Genomic DNA, 25,250 nt, shown 5'->3' with positions numbered 1-25,250 from the left:
CAGGCTGGTCCAGCAATTGGGACACTGGGCAATGAGTCAGGAAACCTGATTCTAGTCCTTGCTTTTCTTCGCTGTGCCAGTTTCCCCATCCCAACTCAATTCAATTCCCAACTCTGCCCCAGACTCCCTGTGTGACCTCGGGTAAGTCACCTAGTTTCTGTGTCGCAGTTCCTCGTCTGTAATATAGGGACACTAGAACCTCCCTACCTCACAGGGGCCATTAAAGATTGTGAGGCACTCAGACTCTACAGTCATGAGGGTCATACATAGATTTAGTTATGCACAGCACCTAGCACAACGGGGCCCCATGTTCAATTGTTGGCCTACTCGTAATGACATAGATAAACTAATACAATAGGTTATGAAACCTCCCCACATATGCACTGGGGTGCTGCACTAAGAGTTATATTAAAAATAGCGTGTGATAAATCACAAAAGAGGCACGCAAAATATTGAAAAGCCAAACAGCAGGAAAGGATGCTATGGAAGTGACAGTGATTACAGCTGACTCGACTCTCCGGATCCCCCCTTTCAGCCTGCTGTGTTTATTCTTTTAAGTGCGGGAGATGAGCTGAAGTGGATTCCCTCAGGAGAGTGATGTCCACACCCTCCAGGCTTCACAGCAAAACTTGGTCACCAGCTTACTGAAGGCCATGTCCAAAGACCACTGAAGTCAGCAACATTGGACTGAGGAAAGGCATGATGGCAGAACACCTAAAAAGCACAGATACTTGTATGGGCTTTAAATGAAGCCAGGACTCTGGGCTTTGCCAGTCATTGGGGCCAGATTAAAGTTGATTCACCACCTTGTAGGCAAAAAGCATAAAGAACTCAGGGCAGGTGTAATACGCTTTTGGCTGCTCAGGCCACGGAGGAGGCAGGACTCCTGAATTCTGCACAAGCAGCAAGTGAAGGGGAACCTATTAAAAAGAAACCAAAAAAGTCAGGTGTTTTGCTTACAGGAGCATACATGGATTTGGGATAAACATGGGAGAAGGTTGAGCAAACTGTGCAGTGGACGGAAATGTTTTTGTATGTTTCACACAGCTAAACGCTGACTAGAGCGAAGATCTGGAATCTGACTGCCCAGTGTACTAGGTGTTAAAGGTTTGATCCACGCCCCCTCAAAGTCGGTGGGAGTTCTATGCACTTCAATAGACAAAGCCTCTAATACTCTAGGAATGACCAGTCCACAGAGAAGGACTGACCAATACCAGGGACAGGAGTCAGACATCACATTAAGGTCACAATTCACTCAAAAAATGTAATTTCATTAGTCTTTGCCTCTGACCACATTATAATGTAGTAACCATCACCTTTGGGATGAATGGCCAGCTGGGGTTAACAGCTCACAGCTGCACTACAATAATCCACTCCTCCGACAAGGTCATTAATTCAGAGGACATATCCTTCACCTTCATGGTTATTGCTTAACCAGAGGAAGACAGATTTAAATTGGCATGTGCCACACGGAGAGCAGTGGCAAACCTAAGAATTAGTAGAATTGTTTTTACTATGGATTTAGAGGACCCCTTTGTATGCCAATAGAAGAAATCATGTTCTCAACATCTGGAGTTTACCCCATCCAGTCTGTAATAATGTATTAATGCACAGCATGTGTATGTCTCATTGCATAGCAATACTAAAATGTTGTGGAAAGAGTAATAGTTCTAGCCAGCTAGCTTCATCTAAGTTGGAAGACCGCCACTCATCTGAATACCTCCAAAATCACAACAGATCATTGGTTAATTATCCTCCCTACTTCCCCCAAGGCTATGCTTTTCCTTTCTTTTTAATATATTTCTCCTTTTCTCTAGTTGCTCACTCAGGCTCAGATTTAGAAAACATCCCTATTCAGGAGATTGAGAAGAATGGGACAATTCACCCCTCTCAGAGGTACTGTTTCAAGCTGTCTGCAGACTCAGCCAGACTCTGCATCGGTTACACTTGGTTCACATTTTCAAGCTTTTTTTTTTTTTTTTTGCAACCGTTTGCAAAAAACGTAGTTTGAAAAAGTTTGCAAAAAACTTAAGTTTTTGTTAAATGAAATCTGAGATTTAGATGTAATCATCTGATTCCAGGAGCTGGTACCCAAAAACCTATAGTGCCTATGCTTTAATCCAGCCCTGATTAAAATCAGTGGGGCCTTAAGCACATGTTTGAAGCGTTTAAAGCAAGTGATTAAGTTCTCTCCTGAATCTGGCCCTTAAAATCCATCTGCTGGTTCCTTGGAGTGTGCACACAATACCACCTCATGTTAAGACCTTATCTGAGATATGCTGAGAGCCATCATTTTCTACTGATTTTAACAGGAATCGAGGGTATTCAGCACTTCATGTGATCAGACTCTGAGGATACAGTCAATGGGTCTGATTCTGTGCATCACCGATGTAATTCCGTTGATTCGAATGGAGTTTCTCTTGATTTATGCCAGCATGATCGGAGAATCAGGCACACAGACTGACGTGGGCTGGAGTCTAGTAAAATCAGAGTTCAGTGTGCTAGTCAAACATGGGGATGGGTAAAACCAAAGCTATTGTGGTCTCACATAAACCAGTCACAGCTTTCACATTTCAGTTTTTGCTTTTATTGTACAGAAGAGAAATAATCATAAAAAATGTGCAGAAGCTCTCAAGCTCCGTAGAGAGAATTGTGAACAAGTAGCTCCACTCATTAGAATATCGTTTCCTCCTGAGTGACTGAAATACCCATGTTCCTGTACATCAAAGGAAACACATGCAGCATGTGATGCAGCAGCTGCTCTGGGGCTGTTATTCCCTATCTTTGTAGCAAGAGCAACGGAAGCAGTTTTGCAAAACTTTGCTAGATTATTGCTCTGTCAGTTATTTTTAGCCTTCAAACTGCTGTGACTTACACATCATTGCCTTTCATTTGATTTTTCCCCCCACAGGCTTTTTTTTTATATATTATTATTCTATAACTTATAAAAGCCTGGGGTCCACAATCTCCCTCTCTCTCCACCACCCTGCTCTTTGTGTGCCATTCAGCTCATCACTTCAATATTAAAAGGCAGCTGATTATTCAGCTTTGGGTTTGGATTTCAAACCTGCCAGAGTTCAGTGGAGAGCGCACCTGAGTAAGAGACCGTTCCTGCTCCAAAAAGCTTATAGTCTTACTAGACCAAGGGCAGGAGAAAGGAAGTATGATATCCCCATTTTACAGATGGAGAATCGAGGCACAGAGAGATTAAGGACCAGATTTTAAAAGGAATTTAGGTGTTTAGTGGGATCTTTCATTGATTGCAATGGGTGATAGGTGCCTAGATGCTTTTGGAAATCCCATAAGGTGCCAAAATACCTTTAAAAAGCTGGCCCCAAGTGACTTCCCCAAGGTCAAACACATCTCCTGAGCCCCAACCAGTGCCTTAACCTTCAAAACTTTTTTTTTATATCACCATTTTGTTGCCAAAACTTAAAAAAAGTCAATAGCTCCTGTTAGTGCATTACCCTGGAACACATAAGTAATGCAGAGGCAGCCATTCAGCCAGAACAAACCTTATTTCTACAGCTGGAATGATACCATCGATGACACTTCTGACAAGGAAGTAAACAGGAAAAGCTGAGTTGGCTCAAGCTCCATAAGAAACAGGGAGGGAAAAAAATGTGTTTACTAAATGGAAAAGGACAAAGCAGGTACAGAACTGAATGTTATTTTCAACCCTTGCAAAAGGGAATAAGACAGAACGGAGAGGAAAGAGACAACATTTAAAAACCACTTTCAAGAAATACTTAGTCTTTTCTAAAATGGATGTAGAGTGTGATCCTGCTGTTCACACCAGTCAAGGAGAGGAAGCAGGGCTGGATCCATAAATGTTTCTTTGGTTTGAAATCTTTTAAAAGTTCTTGATAGTTTTTCTAGGCCTGAACCAACCCAAAGCTTCCCTCCACTCAGAGGATGTTTGGATTCAGCTCCCCAGCTGAAAACTGCAGCTCTGGCTCATGCTTCATTTTACTGACTGTCTCTGTTAGCTCAGATTTCTAGCTTGAATTTTTCCAAGACATAGTAGGAAATATTTTCTTTTAATAATTATAAATATATTCCTTTGATGTAGATGATGTGTTAAAGCAGGAGCAGACACAGAGATGGAGGAGATTTATTGGGTAATCTAGGGCCTACAACCCTTATCAATGTGAGTAGTAATTACTGACATGAGCAAAGCCATGGACTTCAGTAGGGCCTACTCATTGGAGCAATGGTGGCAGGATCCTTCCCCTTTTCAATTCAAGACTAGGGGTATGTCTACACAGCTAGTCTACCCAACCTAGCTGGAATCCAGCTAGTGCAGATACAAGTCCAGCATGGACTGTGTGTATGTTATTACCCACACTGAAACCTGCACTGCATTGTCTTTGCTTCTATTGTTACCCGTGCTAACTGGATTGAAGCTAGCTCAGGTGAGCAGCCTGCGCACAGCTTTTGCTATGTAGATGTACCCTAAATGAACAAGTGCTTTTGAACGGCGCCCAAGCCTCTTCTTCTTTTAGAACCGTCATCATATCTGTTCACCAGCAGAAGCGTAATCTTTATTATTTTAACTACAGATTCCACATTACATGTTTTTTCTTCTGATTGTTACAGCAGAACTGGGGCAGAAAGATGTAGTGACCCTTCAGACTGGCTCATCTATTGTGAGCATCACAAAACTAGGGCTCGGCTCAGCAAAAAGCAAGCTGCCTCCAACCAAAAAGTGAGCTGATTACAAAATGCACCCTCAGATTCCATCCAGAGTTCACACATGGGATGAAAAGTCTTGCACCATGAGAATGTCAGATCATTATCACACTGTTTTGACTTAGTAGAAACACAATATTAATTAATGCTCTGTATAACCGGCCATCCCAAACTCATCTGAAATCACAGGCCCTGCACCTGCATGTCACAGCAAATGCAGAACTGGGTTCTTAGAAAGGAACGATCAGCAGAAGAGCTCCCACTGACTTGAGTGGGACAGAATCAAAACCTACGATGCCCATTTTAAAAAAAAGAAATCTTCCACTTCAATTTACCTTTGCACCGCTTTGAGAGTCGATATAGAAGAGATGATTTTAACCGTTTTTCCTAAACTGCATACAAATGGGGGAGGGGGGGGGGGAGAAAGAGGACTATCTCTGACCTTTCAAGGGAAGTTTAATAGTAATGTTTTTAGTCTCCATAAATTTTTGGGTGTCACTTGCTAGGAAAAACCAGGGGAAATAGCCTATCCATATGAAAACAATAATCATGTAATATTTATTGTCTGGGATTGAAATGTTTCAAATATTCAAAGCAATAAAACGTCAGGAAAAGCTAGACTTCCTGATGTAAAAAAGGCCATAAATTTCTCCTTTCATAAGACACAAGAAGGGGGAAAAATCAATGTGATATTTTATGTGAAAGCAAGAAAGAAAAAAACTTAAATCTCAGTTAAAGCAGTATAAAGCCCCCAGAGGGCACAATCGACTTACCTTTGGGAGTCTGAAGGAAGCAAATGGCAGCCAAGTGCACACTTCTTGTATAATAAAATATAAGGAAATTTCAAATACAATATCAGTAAGCAATGAGGTATTTCTAGAGTGTCCAAATCTGACAACTCCTTTCGAAATACGAGTATTGTAAAAATACCTACTTCAATGCACAAACCGGGAACTTATTCCCAGCCGTTTGGTATCTTTGCTATTCAAACAACATTTTATTAGATACTTTAAAAATAACTAAGTCAATATTTCACTGTCAAATTTAACTCCGCAAATACAGGTCAAATTAAATATATTCCATGTATTGCAGAGGCGGGATAAATCAAAATGGTTGCCAAAACTGGGTAGTTTTGTTTTGTTTTTGCAAAATCAGGGCTAGTTTGTGTGTTTTGGTTTCAGTCTTCTAGGAATAGGGAGTATTTCTTTTTAATTTTCTAAGTCTCTGCTGCTTACTTGTGAATCAAATAGCAATCATATTCTTCTTTACTCTGCAAGCTATTCTTGCCTTGCCTCTAGGATTACCAGAAAAATACAGAAAGATCAAAAACACTCAGACACCACAATGCAAATCCATACCAGAGCCCGCACAAAACAAACCTCAGCAATGTACCAATTCATACAGTATCATGCACAAACCCTATCTCAACTGGGTAAAATGCACATAAAAATTCCAATGGCAAAAACTGAAAAGGTTTGGAATTTGGACAAGCATCCAAAAGTTTGGCAGTTTACCCAAATTCTATTCTACTGTAACATTTGGAGGATTACAACCTGCCCTCTCATCCGCGTTCCACCATGATGAACAGCCAATTCCTTCCTCCCTTTTACTTAGCATTTGCATTATGTTAGTACGCATTGGTCCCAATAAAGATCAGGGGCGTATTAAGGCAGGCACTGTACATACACATAGTAAAAGAGAGTCCCCCTGCTCCATAAAACTTACAATCTGAATACTCAAGGAAGTACTGTCATCCCCATTTTACCGATGGTGAATTGAAGCACAGAGGGAGTAAATGATTTGCCCAAGGTTACACAAGAAGTCTGTGGCAGAGTTGGGAACTGACTCGAGTCTCAGGCCAGAGCCTTAACCACAGACCTTACACATAGCTCCCTCTTTCTTATCAATAGTTCTTTTCAGGAGATGGTTGGCAAGCCCATTCTTCCTTGGATGTCTTTGGAGGAGGGGAGTGATAAGAATAAAACAGGCCTATTTCTCCTTTTAGGATCTCTGTGGAGCATCTATACCCATTCTTCTCCAGAGGAAGAGGATACCTCTCCATTTGCTCCTCCTGAGCATCCAGAGGGCCTCTGCCTTCTTCCTATTCCTAGGTGGGTTTGACACAGGGAAGGTTCATGGTGGCTTTGTTCAGGACATGGCAGCTCAGCAGGTCTGACAAGCTTAGATCACTGCTCCTGCTCCACTATGCAATGAAATGTGGAATCTGCTGCAGAATCTAAGTGTTATTTTAAGATGAAATAAGTTCATAACCCCTATATCTGCAAACAATAGTTATTATCCACAATATGGGACAAAGTACCAGATGTTGCCAAGTGGGCTGTGGGGCAGCTGTCAAGAGTTGTACAGGTGGGAATCTAAGGGGAGTTAAGTTCAACAGAAGCATTAAGTCACATCCACCAGTGCCCTGAAGGGGACAGGTAAAGAAGAGAAGCACCCTCCTCCTTAGTGCCAAAAAGCTTCAGCATCCTCAACGGTGCCCAAAACCTAAACCAACTTCTGTCCCTTCCTGGATGCCCAAAGTATCTCGTGAAAACTGGTGCAATGCTTTTGTGTGTTGTCCAGACAAAAATACGTGGCATACGGAAAATTTAGGAGCAACATAACGTTAAAAACATTCCAAAACTGAGATTTGTATTGAGTTTAATATTCAAATACAAGTAGGGTGACCCAAAGAACACTAGACTGATCATGCCTAATTCAATAAAACCTCTATTCATTTGAAGCTGCAGCAAGAAGTGTCCAAGTGGCACTGAATTCAGCCTTTCTGACCTGCAGCAACGAGGGTGTCTTGTCCCATATTCACAGGCCTCTACTAATGGAATTCATGCTCTCCGTGGGCCTTGTTTCTGATGTATATGTGGTAGCCTCACAGTTGCTGTTTGTCCTGCAGAGCAGTTTTATATTTTTACTCACCCGTGTTCAACACACAATTGCCGTCGTTTGATTCAGGGTTTTGAAGAAATCATATCAGCACATGAACTGGAACAGTCTCGATGGGTTTTTATTTTGCGGATTAAATAAATACTTATGGAAACGAGGATTAATAATGAACTTGGATAATTTTACACTCCCTCCCTAAATCCCCCCCGCCACTCAGGTGTCTTTCATTTCCTGCCCTGATGTGTTGGGTGCTGCTGTGTGTGGTGAACAGCAACCGCATTTCACCTCAGAGGTGGCTGCATTTCATAAGCAGATGAAGTGAGTCCTGTATAAAGTTCATGTTAATTTAAGTTCGCAAAGTGATTTAGAATTCTTTGAGAATTTACTTCTGTTATTAACGTTTGGCTTGTGCTTCACTGCTTTTGCTGAATCGGGGCTTCAGTCCTGATTTGCAACACCTTTGTTGTTACAGTCCCAGGGTTCTCTCTAGCAAAGATTGTCAAATTCAGTTGAACTACACAAAGCTACATGGTAATTTTGCAATGTGAACATGGGAATAGGGTGAAACCACCAAACACATTTATATTTGTAAACTAATCTACCTGTGGACTCAGTCAGGTTTTCATTTCTTGTAGACCTATTAGCCCATTTTCTGCCCTATCTAGAACACAACAGGTTTTTAAAATTGTACTGTACCTGCAGTCCGACCCTTGCCAAATCTCATAAACTAGGCATAGGCAGGTTGTGTTCATATTTGGACGAGCAATCTTGGGGAGAACACTCAGGTACTGCTGGAAGTGGTGTTGATTAAACAGTTTGCAATCTTCCCTCAGAGATGGTACAGAGCCAACACCCCAGCATGATTTTAAGGGACAGAGTACTACAGGAGCTGTCATCTTTTGGATGATGTATAATGCCTCTGTCTTCACAAGATGTGATTATTACAGAGCCCGTGGCATTTATCAGGAGAGTAAGGCTTTTACCTACTGTGTCCTGGATAATTTCCAAACTGAGTAATTACATTCCTCCTACCCAATTCCCCTTGAAGTTCCAGCTGGATACTGTATTTGCCACCTCCTGTCCTAAACCATTGGGTTGAGTTGTGCACTATTAGACAGTTGTAGTATTTCAACTATGTAGACAGGAAGGATGACCCTGAGGTCAGGGCTCTAACCTGGGACGTAGAAGATCCAGGTTCAATTCCCTGCTTCACCCCAGACTTCCTCTGTTATCTTGGGCAAGTAACGTAGGGCCAGATTTTTACATTTATTTCATTGGCTAAAGATGCAGATAGACACCTAGTGGGATTTTCAAAAATGCCTGGGTGCTTAACTTCCATTGATTTCAGTGGAGAAAGGCTCCGGTAGTTGGGAGCTGCAGGGAAAGGCTCCGGCAGAGATAGCAGGGAAAGGCTCCGGCAGCAAGGAGCTCCTATGTGCAGTCTTTTCCCGCTACCACCCCCCGCCAGAGCCTTTCACTGCCACATGTAGCTACACACCGCTTTTCACTGCTGCGTGTAGCTAAATGTACTCTACATTCCACTATCAGTGTGGACAAGGCCTACAATTGCCAGAACACATTTTCATACAGTCAGTGAGAAAGTCTGCATGAGCATCTGGATGAAAAGTGTGATAGATATGCAAGATTGTCATCAGTATAAAGGTTTTCTGCCAGTATTTCTGTCCAATAGGAATTAAGATGAATTATCAATAAATACAGACAAAAGCTATGAAATGAAAAATAAAACTGTATTATTATAAACTGAGCTCTTGATTTTCCCTATTTATCTTTCTGGTCCTGTTCACCTACTAATCCATTTTGTTTAGTAAAAATGGTGAATAAATGTCTGGGGCTTGATTACTGAGAAAGGCTATTACTGTATTGGCTCCAAGTGCTCTTTAGGGAGTTAAAATGGTTCCTAACAATAAAGTATGAAGGTTTCTTTCAAATTTGCAGTCCTCTGCCTTTATAAAGTTTGTTTCACTTGCCAACATTTCAATTATTTATGAAAAAGTTTAAGTATCTTATTCTTGCTCCTCCACAATGGATGGGATTTTCTTTAAAACAATGTCATTATCTTGAGCACAATAAATAAAGAGTTGCATTAGAAGATTCAGCTTTTAAAATAATAGTATTTTTTTTTTAGGGGCATCTGGCCTCATTTAAACCATCAAATTTACATTCAATTCCTTCAGGGATGGTTTCATTGCTTAATGCTGGCTTGGTGCCCTTTGAATAAAGCCCAGGATTTAATGCATGCCACCACGTTTCACTAGCTGTATTGCTGTTCAGTACAGATGTACAGCAGGGGTATAAAAAAGCCTAAACCTTGGACTCCAAAACAAGAAGATTCACTTATGCAACTGTAATAGAATAGACTTCAACTAGGGGGTACACCCGTGACATATGTCATTCTCTATTTATTCTTCATTTGTAGAAGTGTTTATAAAATATTCTGAGAGCGCTAGACAGGAAGTTATAAAATATTTTATGAGATCTGCACATGACTGATGGCAGAATGTCAGTACAACAATAAGGTCCCATTTAAATTCAAAGAGTGCTGGAAAATAATTCTTTGCAGAGTGATCTTCGTTTGATCAGTGGTACTGTATTTGAAAGGCATTACTTGTGTCCGATCCTGCAAAGTGCTAAACATCTCCTGAGAAGTTCGGAGCATCATCTGTCAGCTCACGCTGACTTCCGTGGGAGCTACAGAAAGACGAGTGACAATTCATACTGCATGTGGAGACCAGGCGATCGCTAATTAGAAATGCACTTTGTATTTAAATAGCTTTTTCCATCTAAAGATTTCAAATTGATTTATGAATATGGCCATAACTTTTCCTGTTTCACTGGTAGGTAGATTGAGGTACGGAAAGATGAGGTGACTCGGCCATGCTGCAAGTCAGAAATCGAGCGATGAATAAAACCATTGTTTCCTTACTCCCAGCCCTGTTCTCTTCTCATTAGATACACTGGGTATAATCCTGGCCCCAGGAAGTCAATGGCAAAACTCCCATAGACAGGCTTTCACCCACGGTCTCCCCCTTGTTCGGGTAATTTATAGCATGACGACTGACCTACAAATACTGATTCTAATAACAAAATCTGTTATGAGAATCAACATTATTTACCAATTAAAATGATGCAAAACAAAGCTGTTAATATATGGCATTTAAGTTGATCCTAGGCTAGCAATTTTCATAAGTGATACAAAATCATACCATATATTACCTTCTTAATTTTTGTTTAACGTTCATCTTTTTTCCATGCGGCATATTAGGGTGCTGTTACAGAAAACTGCATCAGTGACACTCACTAACACTGCCCTCATTTACGTTAGGGAAGGAATCAGAGAAAGGACTGTGTAGTGACAAGAAAAAAAAATAAAAAATGAATATTCCCCAATTATGTGACTATCTAGCCTAGTCCAAGATAGGGAGACATAACCTACCTTGTTTTATTCTAAATTCAGCTCGCTGGCTTCTGGAGAGAAGTGAAAGGTTATTATATGGGTTTACTGGGAAAACCCAGATTTTATAAATAATTGCCTGTCAAACTGTTCAAGATAGACAAACATACAGCAGACCAACAAAAACATGATCTGTCATATTTCTGAGAGAAATGTATGTTGAGTCTTCATTCTCTGGGACTTTAAGTAGACCAGTAAAAACTAAGCGCCAGTATTTTTCCTTCTTATGCATATTTTAAAATGTAAAATGTGGGAGAGATACAGCTAAGGAAGGAATTTGGATTCCAGTACCCAGAGCCTGAAATGGTTTCTTCTGTCTATATGCCTGAAGATCGAAACCAAATACAATAAATGCTGGTGTCCTTTTAAAAAGTCTGGATGTTTACAGCAAGCATATAATTTTCCATGATTAGGGACGCCAAGAAAAATAAGAATGATGATAAAAAGAAAAGTTTAATCATACATTTCAACAAGCACAGATGGAACATCAGAAAACTTTTTTCTTTTTTAATATACTGTATTGTACACATTATTTTTAGTCCTTTACATACAGATTAATTCCAGAAGGACTGGCATGCAGCAGGTAAAAAAGGAGGCAGTTTATGGATGGCAGAAATATTGGATGCACTGTGATTACATTTACAATGCTTCACAATTTGTTGATCACAAGGAAGAGACACGTTTTTAGTTTAATTTTTTTTCGCAAGTGGGTCCAGGTACTGTCCAATGAAAACGTTTATAAAGTATAAGACTGTATCAGAGAAGTGGCAGGAGTTGAAACCTCACATACTAAGCACAAAGGAGGAGACTGCTTACACTATATAGAAGTAATGCAGACAGTTGATCTCCTAGGTCTCCTGAGTGTTCTGTCTTTCTTAAAGGTTTACTTTAGTCTTTAAGGCCCTGACTCTGCTCTGGGATACACTAGCACTGACTTCTGTCCCAACGGGATGCCATAGGGGCACAGTAGCAGATTCTGATGCAGAATCTGGGCCTAAGCCTTTTTGTCTCCTCAAGCGTGACCTTGGTTACTTCTATATATGTACACTTTCCATGGGAAGAAATGAATGTGCTTGTGAGGATATCAAAGACTGGAAGAGCAGAGAAGGGAAGAGGGCTAAAGGGAGAGTTAGAGTTTGAAGAAACAAAACAAAACCCCAAAACAAACAAAAAGAAAAAAAGAACAAAGTGGAGCAACAGAAATTAAAAATAAATAAGGGCCTGGATTTTCTCCCATTAACATTAACAGGATCAGGTCCCTACAGCAGAGCACTTAAGCAGGGCTGTAACTTTAAGTACTTGAGTAGTCCCATTGAAGTCAACAGAGCAATATGCTTAAAGTTATACACGTTTAAGTACCTTGTGAACTGGGGCCAAAAGGACAGATCCAATGATCATTAAAGTCAAAAGAAAGACTCCCACTGACTTCAAGGGAGAGAAGAGAATAAGAAAAGAGATTTCAATATTAAGAATTTACAGATTTCAGTATAGATGCTCCTTGGGACTCTAAAAATACTAATATTTAACTGAAACAAGAAGACCAGAAGTCATTTACTTGAAGTCTTCCTATCTGAAAAGCCTTCTTATCTGAACTTAGCTCATCTCCCCTCCTATGCATCATCCTCACTGAAAAATCCCTTGTTTGGCTAGAGAGGGTATTATTCTTTTAGCATTGTCTAAAAAATTGATTTGAGAGGAATTAAATGCAAAACAATGCAGTTTTACTTTTGAAAAAACAAGGAAAGCATAAATAATCATCCAAATCCTTGGCCTCTTTTTGCGTCAACCCTGCTTTACAAAACAACACATCTATTAAAACATACAGACTTCAAAAATAAAAAATGACACTGCACTTTAGATATGGGGGCTGACAGCAGTAAGCCCATTGCAAATTTCAAAATTGTGTGATCTGCATTCTTGTCCACCTACACACTATCCCAAACATCCTGCCATTAATTAGCTTAACATTCCAGCTAGTAAACAAGAATAACGATTGAGGGGGCTGGAAAAAGAGACGGAGTCAGCCAGTAGATAGTCACAACAAACCAGCCCACTCACTGGTACACAGACACATTAGAGCTTTTTTTTTTTTCTTCCATGGAGGGGAAAAGAAAATCACCTTAATATAACACTGCCTTTCCTGTCACTGCAGCCACATCCATATTAGCAGGCTAGAAAAGTCATCCCATTTCTGCGGTAGGCACTCTGTCAAAGAAAGAGAAAATCTGTAATGAATTATCACATCAACACAAACAAGGGAAGAAGGCAGAGCAACGCAAGGCTTTCTTCCTGTTTTGTAGACTATTCTGGCTGCAATCTAATAGTGTGCTTAATCTGAACATTTCTGGTCGGGAAGCAATGAGCAACCACTTTGTCTATTAAAAAATCAGTGTGGTTAACAAGTGGTTAGTGATTCTATTTCAAGAGAGCAACAGATATGCAAAAAGATGACATATTATTTTGTTAATTGCCTACAAAATATGTGGGGACAAAAATATACTATTATGCTGAATCTGTTTGTCCTTTAAAACCATGTGTTCTCTATTCACATCGCTCAGAATCACTTCTAACCTAAAAATCTTAATAGTCTATAAATTACTGACTCATTACAGCTTTTCCAGATTTAATTTATAGTCTGGGCCAAAAGCTATATAAACAGCCACTAGTATATCCTCCCCAAACCAAATTAAACTTAAAGGAGTTCTGTGCAGTACAGAAAACTTTGATCTCCCATATAGTGTAGGCTAGGATCAAGTCGTTCCACTGATAAAGAAATGGGAGGGTTAAACAGTAGTTGAGAAAGAGAATTTTAATAAGATATAGTGCTATATCTTACTAATATATCTTCCGTATACTTTAAACATCTCCTCCTGAATTAATGCAGGAAGTTATGCCTCCTTTACACAAAAACTGGACACCACAAGTTTTAAGGGGATATTGTCAAGTTAAAATGCATATTGTTGAAAAATATTTCTTTATTTGTCATACTAATAACATCTTCAAAATTAAAGAATTTTAAATGACTTTCGCCATGCATACTGTTGGTTTACTTTCTGTTTGTCACTCAGCTTGGAAAATGAAAATAGATTAGTGTGTTTCACTCTGCTTATACTCTAGTTCTTAGTCAGGTTCACTTTCTGCCTCTTATGTAGAGCCACATAGGAACTGTCATATATGATCAGACCGTCTAGTGCAACATCCTATCTCTGGCAGTAGTTATTATCAGCTGCCTCACAAGAAAGGCTAAAATGACCATAGCGGATAATTATGCATAATCAGCATAATGCTCCAATGTGTGTGAGGAGTATGAGCAGACACTGTTGAGGAATATATTTATCTCCATATAGAACTTTTTTCTCCACTGAAGTTTTTGAAAAATGGTAGAAACATTTTTATTTTTCTTAGTTTTGGAAAACTTGGGACAGATTCTAATCTCAATTCACAAAACCTAAGTATGGTGCCTGTCATTTTAAATAGATGTCTCTTTAGTTGTACCTATCCATTACCACCTTTGTGTTTCTCTGGGTGTTTATATATAAACTCTGAATTTATTTTCTAACTAATATGAGCATAATCAATTTCCCCTCTTTGGAACTGGATACTGAATAATGGTGTTAAATGAGTACAAGGGTTAGTGTCGAGTAACTTTTTGAAGTAAATGATATGTATACTGAATTTTAAGTGAATAGACTTAACACCACCAATCAATTTCTACAGAGAGAGATTTTCAGACACACTGAATATGCAGAGAGAAAACATGCCAGCTATTTACTGTAGCACCCTCTATCATACAAGTCATATTACAATATACAGATTGAACAGTATTAAAATAAAAAAGAACATTAGTCAAAAGGATACACAGCCAGGCATCAGACAAGACAATACCACCACACAACACAAGACAATAAAAAAACCCAATACCCAAACATGAAATATACAAAAATAGGCCAGACAATAACTTTAATAAAAGGATACAATATATTCCCACAACCACAAGCATAAACTCCCAGGGAGTTTGGATCTACAGCTTGCCCAAACCATTATGGCTGGCATTTTGAAGTCCATGCAAAAATAATGCTTTAGTTCCTTGACCTCAATATTTTACAGAATTTATAACCACAGCGACAACCTTTAACACATAAATATCACATTTAGGGCTACTGTGCAGTTTACATTGAGATAAATGAACCTGAGACTAATGTTGGATTCACATGAAAGATAAATGGTTATATTCTGTCCTGTTGGGGAAAGGATTTTTGGCTGAAAGGCAGACTCAGGCTTGGCTGTGCTCACCTGGGAAATAATCAAGCTTAAAATTTTCCAACATAGGCAACATTATATGGTTCCCTATACCCTAAAGAGGTCATTTTAGAAGCAAGTTTCAGAGCAAGGGAAGACAACATCTTCACAAAAGCAGGACACTCCACTAGCCTATAGTTAGCAATATATCATAGTTAGTGTCTACTATAGTTAGGGCTGCAAATAAGTTTCCTACTTAACTCCCTGTTTTCACTCATCCATCCTTAGGCTGAAATTTTCCATTCTTTAATCGCTGCCTGAAGCTGAATTTTTCTGGGAAGTCTGAACAAAATCCCTTCAGCTGTTTTGGAGTTCAGAGAGAATGAAAACAAAACACTTCTCCCTTCCAGTGCCTGCCAAAGTGATTTTCATCTATGTACATTTTATTGAATAACTTATTTATAAATGAGTGCCTCTCATCCACAGTGGTCTCAAAGTAATTTACCTAAACATGGGCTGTACCTCCAACCTCATCCCAAAGAGAATGTTTCCGGAATGGGTCCTTTATAGCAGCAGGGAGCTTGAATCATCCGGTTCCAGAGGAAGACAGCACTTCTACCTAGTTCTGATATATCAGGACATCACACCTTAACATCTAAACACTGTTATGCATAGGAAAGCTATTTTACAGGTATCTAAAATGTATTAGTCAGAATATTTATCTCTAAGGTCTATGACAGTTGGATTCACAGTATTGAAAGCCATGGCTCTCCAGGCCAAGATAGGTGAACAACATTTTCGTTTTTTAAACAGGAGACCAACTATGGTGTGGCATAAAACAAAGGGTTTGGCCAGATTCTTATGTATAACAAGGCTACCTAATATCACTCTGGCAGCATACAGCGGTCTTGGTGTAAATGAAGATCTGGCCCTTTTTCTTCACTTGTTTGAGATGACTTGTAGAGCCAACCCCTGGCTTCCCACTTCTAAGGGCTGGTCCACACTAACCCCCCAGTTCGAACTAAGATACGCAACTTCAGCTACGTGAATAACGTAGCTGAAGTCGAAGTATCTTAGTTTGAACTACAAGGTACTTACCGCGGGTTCACACGCAGCAGGCAGGCTCCCCCGTCGACTACACCTACTCCTCTCGCGGAGCAGGAGTACTGGTGTCGACGGCGAGCACTTCCGGGATCGATTTATTGCGTCTAGACAAGACGCGATAATTCGATCCCAGAAGATCAATTGCTTACCGCCGAACCTGGAGGTAAGTATAGACGTACCCTTAGTAACATGGCAATCCCAAACTCATGCCAATAAAACCTTTACACCATACTATAGCCTCATGTATCCTCTGTCAGGGCCGCCCAGAGGGGGGGCAAGTGGGGCAATTTGCCCCGGGCCCCGCAGGGGCCCCGCGAGCCCTGGCCCGGTGGCGGTCCGGGTCTTCGGCGGCAGGGGGCCCTTCAGTGCTGCCGAAGTACAACCGCCACAGCTCCCCCGCTTTGCCCCAGGCCCCCTGAATCCTCTAGGCGGCCCTGTCCTCTGTATGTGTATCTTTCTTTCTTTCTTTAAAAGAGTCACATCATCAATCTCTTAGGAACAGTTACAGCCCTAAATTTATTTAAGCAGATTTATACTTGTTGATAGCAAAAATGTCCTTCTCTAGAACTCGTACTGTTACTCAATAAATGTAAGTCATCTAGCAACTTGAGTTTTTATAAACAGTATGAAGTCACTGGCATTATTTCTATGTTTTGTCAGGAGGAGAAAGGGAAGATCACTGTTGTGCTATCTCTTAGTCATGTGCAAGCAACTCCATTCCTTTACCTTTGTTTGGATGAGAGAGGGCAGAACTGTTTGTCTAGCTACAAAATGGAAGCTGCATACTATTATGATGCAGATTTAGAAACCAAGCCTGAGAAATAGGTATTCTGTCAGGGACGGTACTTGGTCCTGCTAGTGAAGGCAGGGGACTGGACTCGATGACCTTTCAAGGTCCCTTCCAGTTCTATGAGATAGATATATCTCCATCTAATAGGTATTCACCAAATGTCTCCTTGAATGCTACAAAAAGGGGCTCTAATCTTTTTGCCCTACACGTTTTTCTTATTCACATTAGCGAGAGATGTGCAAAGAAACAAAGGGAAGAACACTACTCCTATCCCATAATAAGTGCCCAGGGTCATTCAGAATGGAACACAACTTACCGTACATCCAACGGCCATCGCGATGTCACCTTATTGAATCGGCGTCACCGGGTTTTTCAACCCAGACATATTGAAGCAGTGAGTCACAGAGGAGAGCCTGAACCAAACCCAAGAATTTGAATATTCCTGAATTTGTAAGAACTCCAGATCAGAATCCTAACACTGCTGGACAGACCCAGCTCTAGTTAAGTTCTATTATTGCATGAATTATTTCACTGAGGTAACATGATGTGAGAGAGACTGATACTAGGCTGAGAAAGAAACAGATGTGCCATGATTTTTGAATTGGTTGGCTTGGGTTAAATCTTTCACATTTCTGAGTAGCACAACCCCGGTGTACATTCCAAGTGCTAAAGTATATTGGGCCAAATTCTCGACTGGAGTAACTCTGCAGTTCCATTTACTTCCGTGGAGATGCGCCAATTTACACCCGCAGAGAACCTGGTGCATTGTGTCACTGAAAAATTGTCTCTCTCTGAATTAAGGGCCCTTTCTATCCAAGTTGGGCAATAGCTTTTTCAAAACTAGAAGGCTTGCTTTCTTGTTGTCCTTGTGTATGTGGGTGGGCAAGTGATTTGATTACAAAGCGAATGGCGGATTGAGACACCAAAATCAAAGCAAAAGCATTGGCTGAACTTCATTAGCAAGCATAAATACAAATAGGCTCCACATCTTGTTTGTGATATACCATGGGGCTTTCCTCCTTTTAATAATTTTGCTCTAACCTCTGATATTTGCATATATGTAAATTGAACCATGTGAGTTGAATTTGTCTCTGATGTGGGACTTGTATGGAAAACGTTTTCATTAAATATTTCTCCTTCTGCATTTTTACAATTTTATTGTGAAAATCAGGGAGGATTATATCTCAGACAGGGGAAGCCTCTATTTGAGAACAGTGGAGGGAGCCCTGTCCTCTAAGTAAGAGACATTCTTGGATCAGATACTGGCTGGCAGGATGGAAAAAAGGATGTATCATTAACTTTCATTCCATTCCAAATAACCTGGAACCCATAAAACAGAAAGATACTCTAATTTTAAATATGCTCTTTCCCCCCATTTCTTCTTTCCATTTTATTTGTGGAATGTTAACTTTGAAACTTCATAAGCCCCCAAATATCAAACAAGTCATTTTGGACAGATTCATAACTCTTTGAACATAGAAATGTCGACATTAAAAAAAACAGTGATTAAAAGGTTACTCTTCTAATTTCTCCAGCCTGCTTCATCAAACCACATGCAAAGAAGTGTCAGGTTATTTAGATATTACAATAAAAATTAACGTAAGGGGCTAAATATAAACAGCATTGTAGAAAAAAGAAAATCCATATGTCATAGAATTAGTTGCTTCTGTTTAGGTCCAACTTAACCTATGTGGATATGAACTATCCTTACGAAAAATACATATAGATACAAAAGAAGTATAATACTGTATTCCTCTTCTTTAATTTATGACAATAGCAATTAAAGCTCTACTTCAACTACCCCATGTTAAATCAGTAGTCATAGCACAGATGTTTGATATTATTCCAAGTGTGTGTGTGTATTATTTATATAAGTGCCCAGTATATACTGTTGGTATTATACAAAAAATGAATAATAAATACCACATATGTATCCATGCGTGGCAATGCTGAGCCATCCAAATTCTGCTCTCTGCTGCATTCATGCATCCTTACTGATTTAATGTATGTTAGCACTGGATCGACAGTGCTGGAAAGTGTAGTATCGATCCATAAAATAGTGAGCTCACCAAAGTGACCCACCTATGTGCTTCAACCTAGTCCTAGTCACATCTAGGGGTAGGCAAAAACTTCAGCATTTGTGCCTATTTTTTCCTTGACTGTTGAGACTGCTAATAAGGGTCAATTTACAACAGTGGCTTCTGTGATGTGGATATTTGCCCGCTAGGAATTGGACCGAAAACACCAGCACATTTTATGAAGGCAACCACAAGCAAACACTGATAAAAGTGCAGCCTCGAAAAACCACCCTTCAACAATCCGTAACAAAATGCTTTTCACTGAAGTCAGTTCTGGGATTCCGCTTCCTGTCTATCTGCCAATGCTGTCAACATTTTAATAATCACACAGCACAGGGCTGCTGTATCGAGATGCACATGTACCCTACCCAAGTCTGTTAAAGAAAATAGCTTACACCCCAAATTCAAAGTAACTTAAAAAACCCACCATGTTTTCTGTTGCTGAGAATAATAATTACAAAAGCATTTTATTTTATTTTTAAACAAGAGACAAACTATGGCGTGGCAGAAAATAAAGGGTTTGGCCACATTCTTATTTACACCAGGGCTACTTGCTTACACCAAGGCTGTTGCTGAGAATAACAAAAAAACCCCAGGAACAGTCTCTGTTCATATATAGGACCTATGAAAAACAAAGACCAAATTCTGATCTCAGTTACCCATTGACGTTGCACAGGGAAAACAGTTGACTTTGGCTTGTCTATCAAATGCTGTTTTCAGGACTGTGCTGATATCCTCACAATGAAGCCAATTAAAGCAAAGGTATGATGGGCTTCTGCCGTAGTAAAAACTGGGGTGAGAGAGTAGGGTATCAATGTTTGCAAAAAGAAGAAGAACAAGATTGGTAGGGAGAGAAACATCATTTTAAGTTTCTCAGAGGGTACTTTAAACAATGGAGAGTGAAGGAAAAAATTGAACTATAAAGCAAAACTTGGCAGCATAGTAAATTGCAAAACAAACATACTTTTCCAAAGTCCTTTCCATCATTGCCACCAACTTTAATAGACTTATTTGTCTGAGAAAGAAAAATTCTTTTGCATTGTTAAAGAAAATGAGACATTGCTTAGTATACTGAAAAAAAAATCCTGCTCTGACTCTTATTTCATGTAGCCCAAAAACTTTCCCCCAGCACACAGTCTTCTTCAGGGGTGAGGTAGAGGAACCCTGTCCCCCAGGATTCAGAGTGGCTCCACCACTGCTTCTCCACCCAAACCACTACAGCAGCAGATCCAATAGGCCCACTCACTGCCCCAAAGTCTCTGTCCACAATAGCACACAAGGATCCCTCCCATGGAGCTTCACCCCACTGTATAAGAACATAAGAAATGGCCATGCTGGGTCAGACCAATGGTCCATCTAACCCAGTATCCTGTCTTCTGACAGTGGCCAATGCCAGGTGCTTCAGAGGGAATGAACAGAACAATCATCGAGTGATCCATCCCGTTGTCCACTCCCAGCCTCTGGTGTAAAAGTAGTATGCACCCCTGAGTGGGCTATCAAAAGCTTGGCCTGTCCAACACGGTACAACTGCAACAGGGACACTCTGTATCCATAAGGGTGTGGGGCAGAATTTTGCACCTTAACAATTTTACCTATTTATATCAAACTGGATTGATAAAGAGTGCTGGAGTGATATGCTGAAGTGTCCTCTTTTGATATTTCTCAACTTGTTGGATTTAACTGTACGGCAACCATAACATATGTGTGGGAAGTTTATTAGATCTGAGAATGAGGTTAAAGTTTTGAGACACCTGGGGAGGAGAACTTTAATATATGGTTGGATTCTGAAAACTACCGTTTATAACTCAGAGCACTGTGTAGAGACTTAGTCACAGAACTCCCATGTGAAAATGTACTGCAAACTTTTGGACCTCCTTGGACTTGTGACACAGATTAATTCTACATGAAATGGCCTGACTGGACTCCTCTCCAAGGACAGATACTTTTGGTCTTTCAAGGTTTCATTTTAGTTGCTGAAGAGGCTCAGGCTGTTACTCTGGCCAGCACAGAAAAGAGTTTAATTTTTCTAGATGGCATTATGCCTCACAATCCCTGCTTGTGTACTGAAAACAATTTTCTTGGTAGCGAGACAGTGTGGTCCCATGACTTGAACACAGGGGTACAAGCCAGGAAGTGTTGGGCTCCAATCCCAGCTCTGACACTTACTTGTTGTGTGGCCTCAGAAAAACCACTTAACTCTTTTTTGTTTCTATTCCCCCCATCTTTGAAATGGGAATACTACCACTCACCAAGCCCAGTTCTGAGGATTGATTGATTACAGAGCTAATGTTTGCATAGCACTGAAAATACAGCATGCTATATAATTATTATTTTTATTAGATTATTTCTTCCCATCAGTTCTTATGTCTAAAATACTACATTTACGGAGGCAGATGTTGAAATCAGCAGCTACTGAATTAGAGGAATGGAACTTTGTTTGAAATGAATTAACTGGTTTAGGGAAAACAATAGCTTATAAAAGGCCTTTACCTTTACTCAATCATTTCTTGGGATTTGATTAACTCCTTTTTAAATGTTAAACTGAAACACAGTATCCACAGATATCTTGCAACATATTCCCCCACTCCCCCAAAATGTATTCTATGAATGATGCATTCAATATATGTAATTTTGTATTCTTCCTTTAATCCGATGAATCATTTTAGCTGGGAAAATAAGACCCCGTCCAATAGCAGAGTGCAGAAAGTTGTTCTGCAAACAGAGAAATTTTCTCAGGCTCCAAGGCCGTTGCTGGTAGAAGCATTTGGGTGCGGCCAGTTCTATTACTGGTCAGCACTCATTACTGACTGATGCACTCTGTTTCCAGTGGGGTTCTTGTTCACCATAGCAGTGGGAGGTAAGAGGAGTTAAGGTAATGCATCAGTGGTTGCCAGTGGAGGAGATGGGAAGAAAAAAAGCAAAAGAAATATACTATTTCAATCAAAGTCAGAAATTTGTAGAAGTGGTTTTGGTCTCAAATATAGCAAAAATATTTATCCAAGAAACTCCTACTCGGGTGCGAACATCCTACTTCGAGTGGGATTTTATTTGGCAAAGTGCTGTGAAAGAGTGGAAGCTAATACAGAGCATGTCTATAAACAAATATATTTATTTAGTACAGATTGACACATTCACTAGAGTATTTCAATGATTACACGTGTAAAACTATTTCCTATAGTGGTTTCCTTTTGTGATTCTGCTAATTTATTCAATTCCACCCAATTTTCATGCATTGAATGTTATGAGCTATTTCAGCCACCCAGACTGAAATGTGCATTTGGAGACTACATGTCTGTTTTTATATTTAATCATCTACACATAATTATTTGGTAGTATTAGGATTTGAACTCAAATGGAAGCCAACCAACATTTTAGTAGCTTAAAAAAACCATACCAAATGAATTCTACCCTGAGGAGAAGAATTAAGAGCCAAATCCTAAGCACCTTTACTCATGTTTTATTCACCCCTCTCAGGCAAAACTTGCATAGACTGCAGTTAGACTGATTAAAAACAAAGGAACACACATTCTGCAATCCTTACTCAGGAAAAACTCCCTTTGATATTAACAGGAAGGAATTTTACCAGCGTAAAGACTGTGGTATTTGGTCCTGAGTAAGATTTCAGGATTAGTTTCTAAAATGGAACCAAATCTATCTTTCATAAGTATTTCTATACCACCCATTGCTGTAGACTAAGCACTGATGTAATTTATCCTGTAATACTAATCTTTTACCAGAAGTATACATTACTTTGTGACATTTGTAACATTTTAATTTGAGATGGACTGAAACCTAAACATGACACCTGACTCTCCTTGAACTATGGGAGAGTTTGGATCCAGTTCTGAACTTTCTTTGTCGTTGCTATGCAATGGGCCAGAACTGGAACACCACATCCAAATATCTGCAGCCTTTACAGCTAAGGCCCATTTCTAAATTAAACTCTAATCAGACTATATTCTACTAGAATGATTTGACCTTCAATTATACTTGGCACTTCTAATTAAGTGTTGAGGGTTACGTTTTATGTGCTATATGCACAGTACTTTACCTACTGTGTGCACAATACAACATACCAATTAAAAATGTGAAGGACAACACTGGTGGGACATCAACTCATCTATTCTGCAAGTTTCCTTCTGATCGTTGACAACCATAACAAAATCTCTCTCCCTTAAACAACCACCCAAATTAATTTAGCCTTGCTCAAGTATCTTTTCTGTTGACACACCAGACTAGAGAGTATTACATGTCAAAGTAATGAAAAGTACATAGTTGTGCAAACACAATATCTAAGCACTGGATCATGGGATAAAAACAGTCTAAAATATAGATAAATTAGCATACTGCAAAATGTATGTGAAGAGACGACCACCTCAATAATAAAAATGATCAGCTTCTCCACAGATACTGGCTGATCCACTGACTGGGCCTTTGTGATAATGTCCCATGCTTTTCACCATCTCCTACCAGCGTATAACTAAGATCTCAATACCAAGATATGCTCAAGAAACACCTGCATCTATTTTGTTAAGGACCAGATTTTGGATTGCTCTTTTACAGATGTGCAAGTCAGGGAGGGCAAAAAGAGTATTTTCCCATTTCCACAACTCATGCTGTGGATCATAGTTACAGTCTCTATGCTTCCTGAAGTACAGTGACTGCCCCCTGCTACTACCCCTTGGTCTGCAAGCCATCCCCAAAGGGGAAGTGTCATGGCTCCTCCCTCTACCCAACACTAGCAAGTGGAGCTGGCTAGCTGCAGAGAGGAGTGCCTGCTTCACTCCTTTAAGTGGTGGCACTGCAGGAGTACTCCTCAATGTGTACTTGGGAGCTGAAAACATGGAAGGTTGCTGCACAAGGAAGCATCAACAGAACCACACAGAGATACAAAAGAATCTTTGTTGTACCCAATCCAAAGAGGAAGACCAAAAAAAAAAAAAAAAGAGACTCCGAAAATTTCTTAGGTATAACTACACCTCTCAGAATCCAGGATAGTAAGTCACTCATGGATGAAAGGGAGGAAGGGTGATGGGCTCTCATGTGAGGAAGGCTAGGCTCCTATCTTCATGAGGGACCATCCCCATTCATAAACTGGTGAAGTTGCCTAAGAAGATGGGGGAAAGATGCCATCCCACTCCCTCTGATCTGGTTCAAATTATCCATAAACTTTCCAAGTGTCTGCCTGTTTTTCTACCATTTCTAATTTGTCCATCATTTTTGTAACATATCTAAGTTGTTCTGCTGAGCCATTCACTTCAACATCCCTCTCCCATTTACTGTATTTGCTATGTTAGTCATTACTTAACTGCACCTTCTTTCGAAGTGTCTGGGACTGGCCAATGTCAGACAGGGTAGTGGACTAGATGGACCCATTAGTTTGATCCATCATGGCAAAATCTGTGCTCTTATACAAAACTAGCCACTAAATATTTCTTTTGTATACAGTATTACAGCAGAAATGCATAAGTTTAAATCTACAACTAGTATTTGTCTAGCAACAAACTGGCTGGGCTGTGAGATTCCCCTGGCTGACTGCCATTGTTCAATCATTTAAATATAGGTTTATGAATGGGGAGAGATGGATTACCCACTCATAACTCCATCAAGGGCTTGCAGTGATATCACAACCCATTTTTTAAAATCATATATTGCAAAATATTTAAATCCCGTAGGAAAGATTTTTTTTAAATAAGTACTTCTTTGATGTAAGAACATTTTGATTTGTGTGCATGCTGACACCAGAACAGCTCGATTACGTTGTGTGTGTTCATTTATCATGAATGCAAAGTTGATCTCATTAGGCTGTGGGATTATTGCAGCAAGTATCTTTCACATACACTAATTACACTGACAGCAATTACTTCATTTGAGATTTTGGGTAAGCAAAAACAGTAAGCAAGTACTGTAAGTATGATCACTTATTTTCTCAATAAAGAACACTTAATTAAGTTGAATCCCAAAAGGTAAGTTT

The 25,250-nt window shown here is 39.8% G+C and overlaps 1 protein-coding gene across 14 annotated transcripts in view; it reads right to left on the bottom strand.

The window, feature by feature from the left end:
* Positions 1-11,545: 11,545 nt before the first annotated feature.
* The window catches only part of SUPT3H (SPT3 homolog, SAGA and STAGA complex component), a 469,967-nt gene continuing 456,262 nt past the window's right edge, over positions 11,546-25,250 (bottom strand). For all 14 annotated transcript variants that reach the window (XM_026655958.2, XM_026655980.2, XM_026655952.2 and 11 more), the window contains one exon: positions 11,546-13,270. In XM_026655958.2, coding sequence (XP_026511743.1) covers positions 13,229-13,270 — 42 coding nt within the window. In that variant the 3' untranslated portion in view covers positions 11,546-13,228. The remainder of the gene's footprint in view (positions 13,271-25,250) is intronic.

The sequence above is a fragment of the Terrapene carolina genome, unplaced genomic scaffold (assembly GCF_002925995.2).
Source record: "Terrapene carolina triunguis isolate 2854851 unplaced genomic scaffold, T_m_triunguis-2.0 Scaffold42, whole genome shotgun sequence".
NCBI lineage: Eukaryota > Metazoa > Chordata > Testudines > Emydidae > Terrapene > Terrapene triunguis.
Note: the sequence above shows the minus strand (reverse complement) of the source record. Positions and strands in the feature narration are given on the sequence as shown.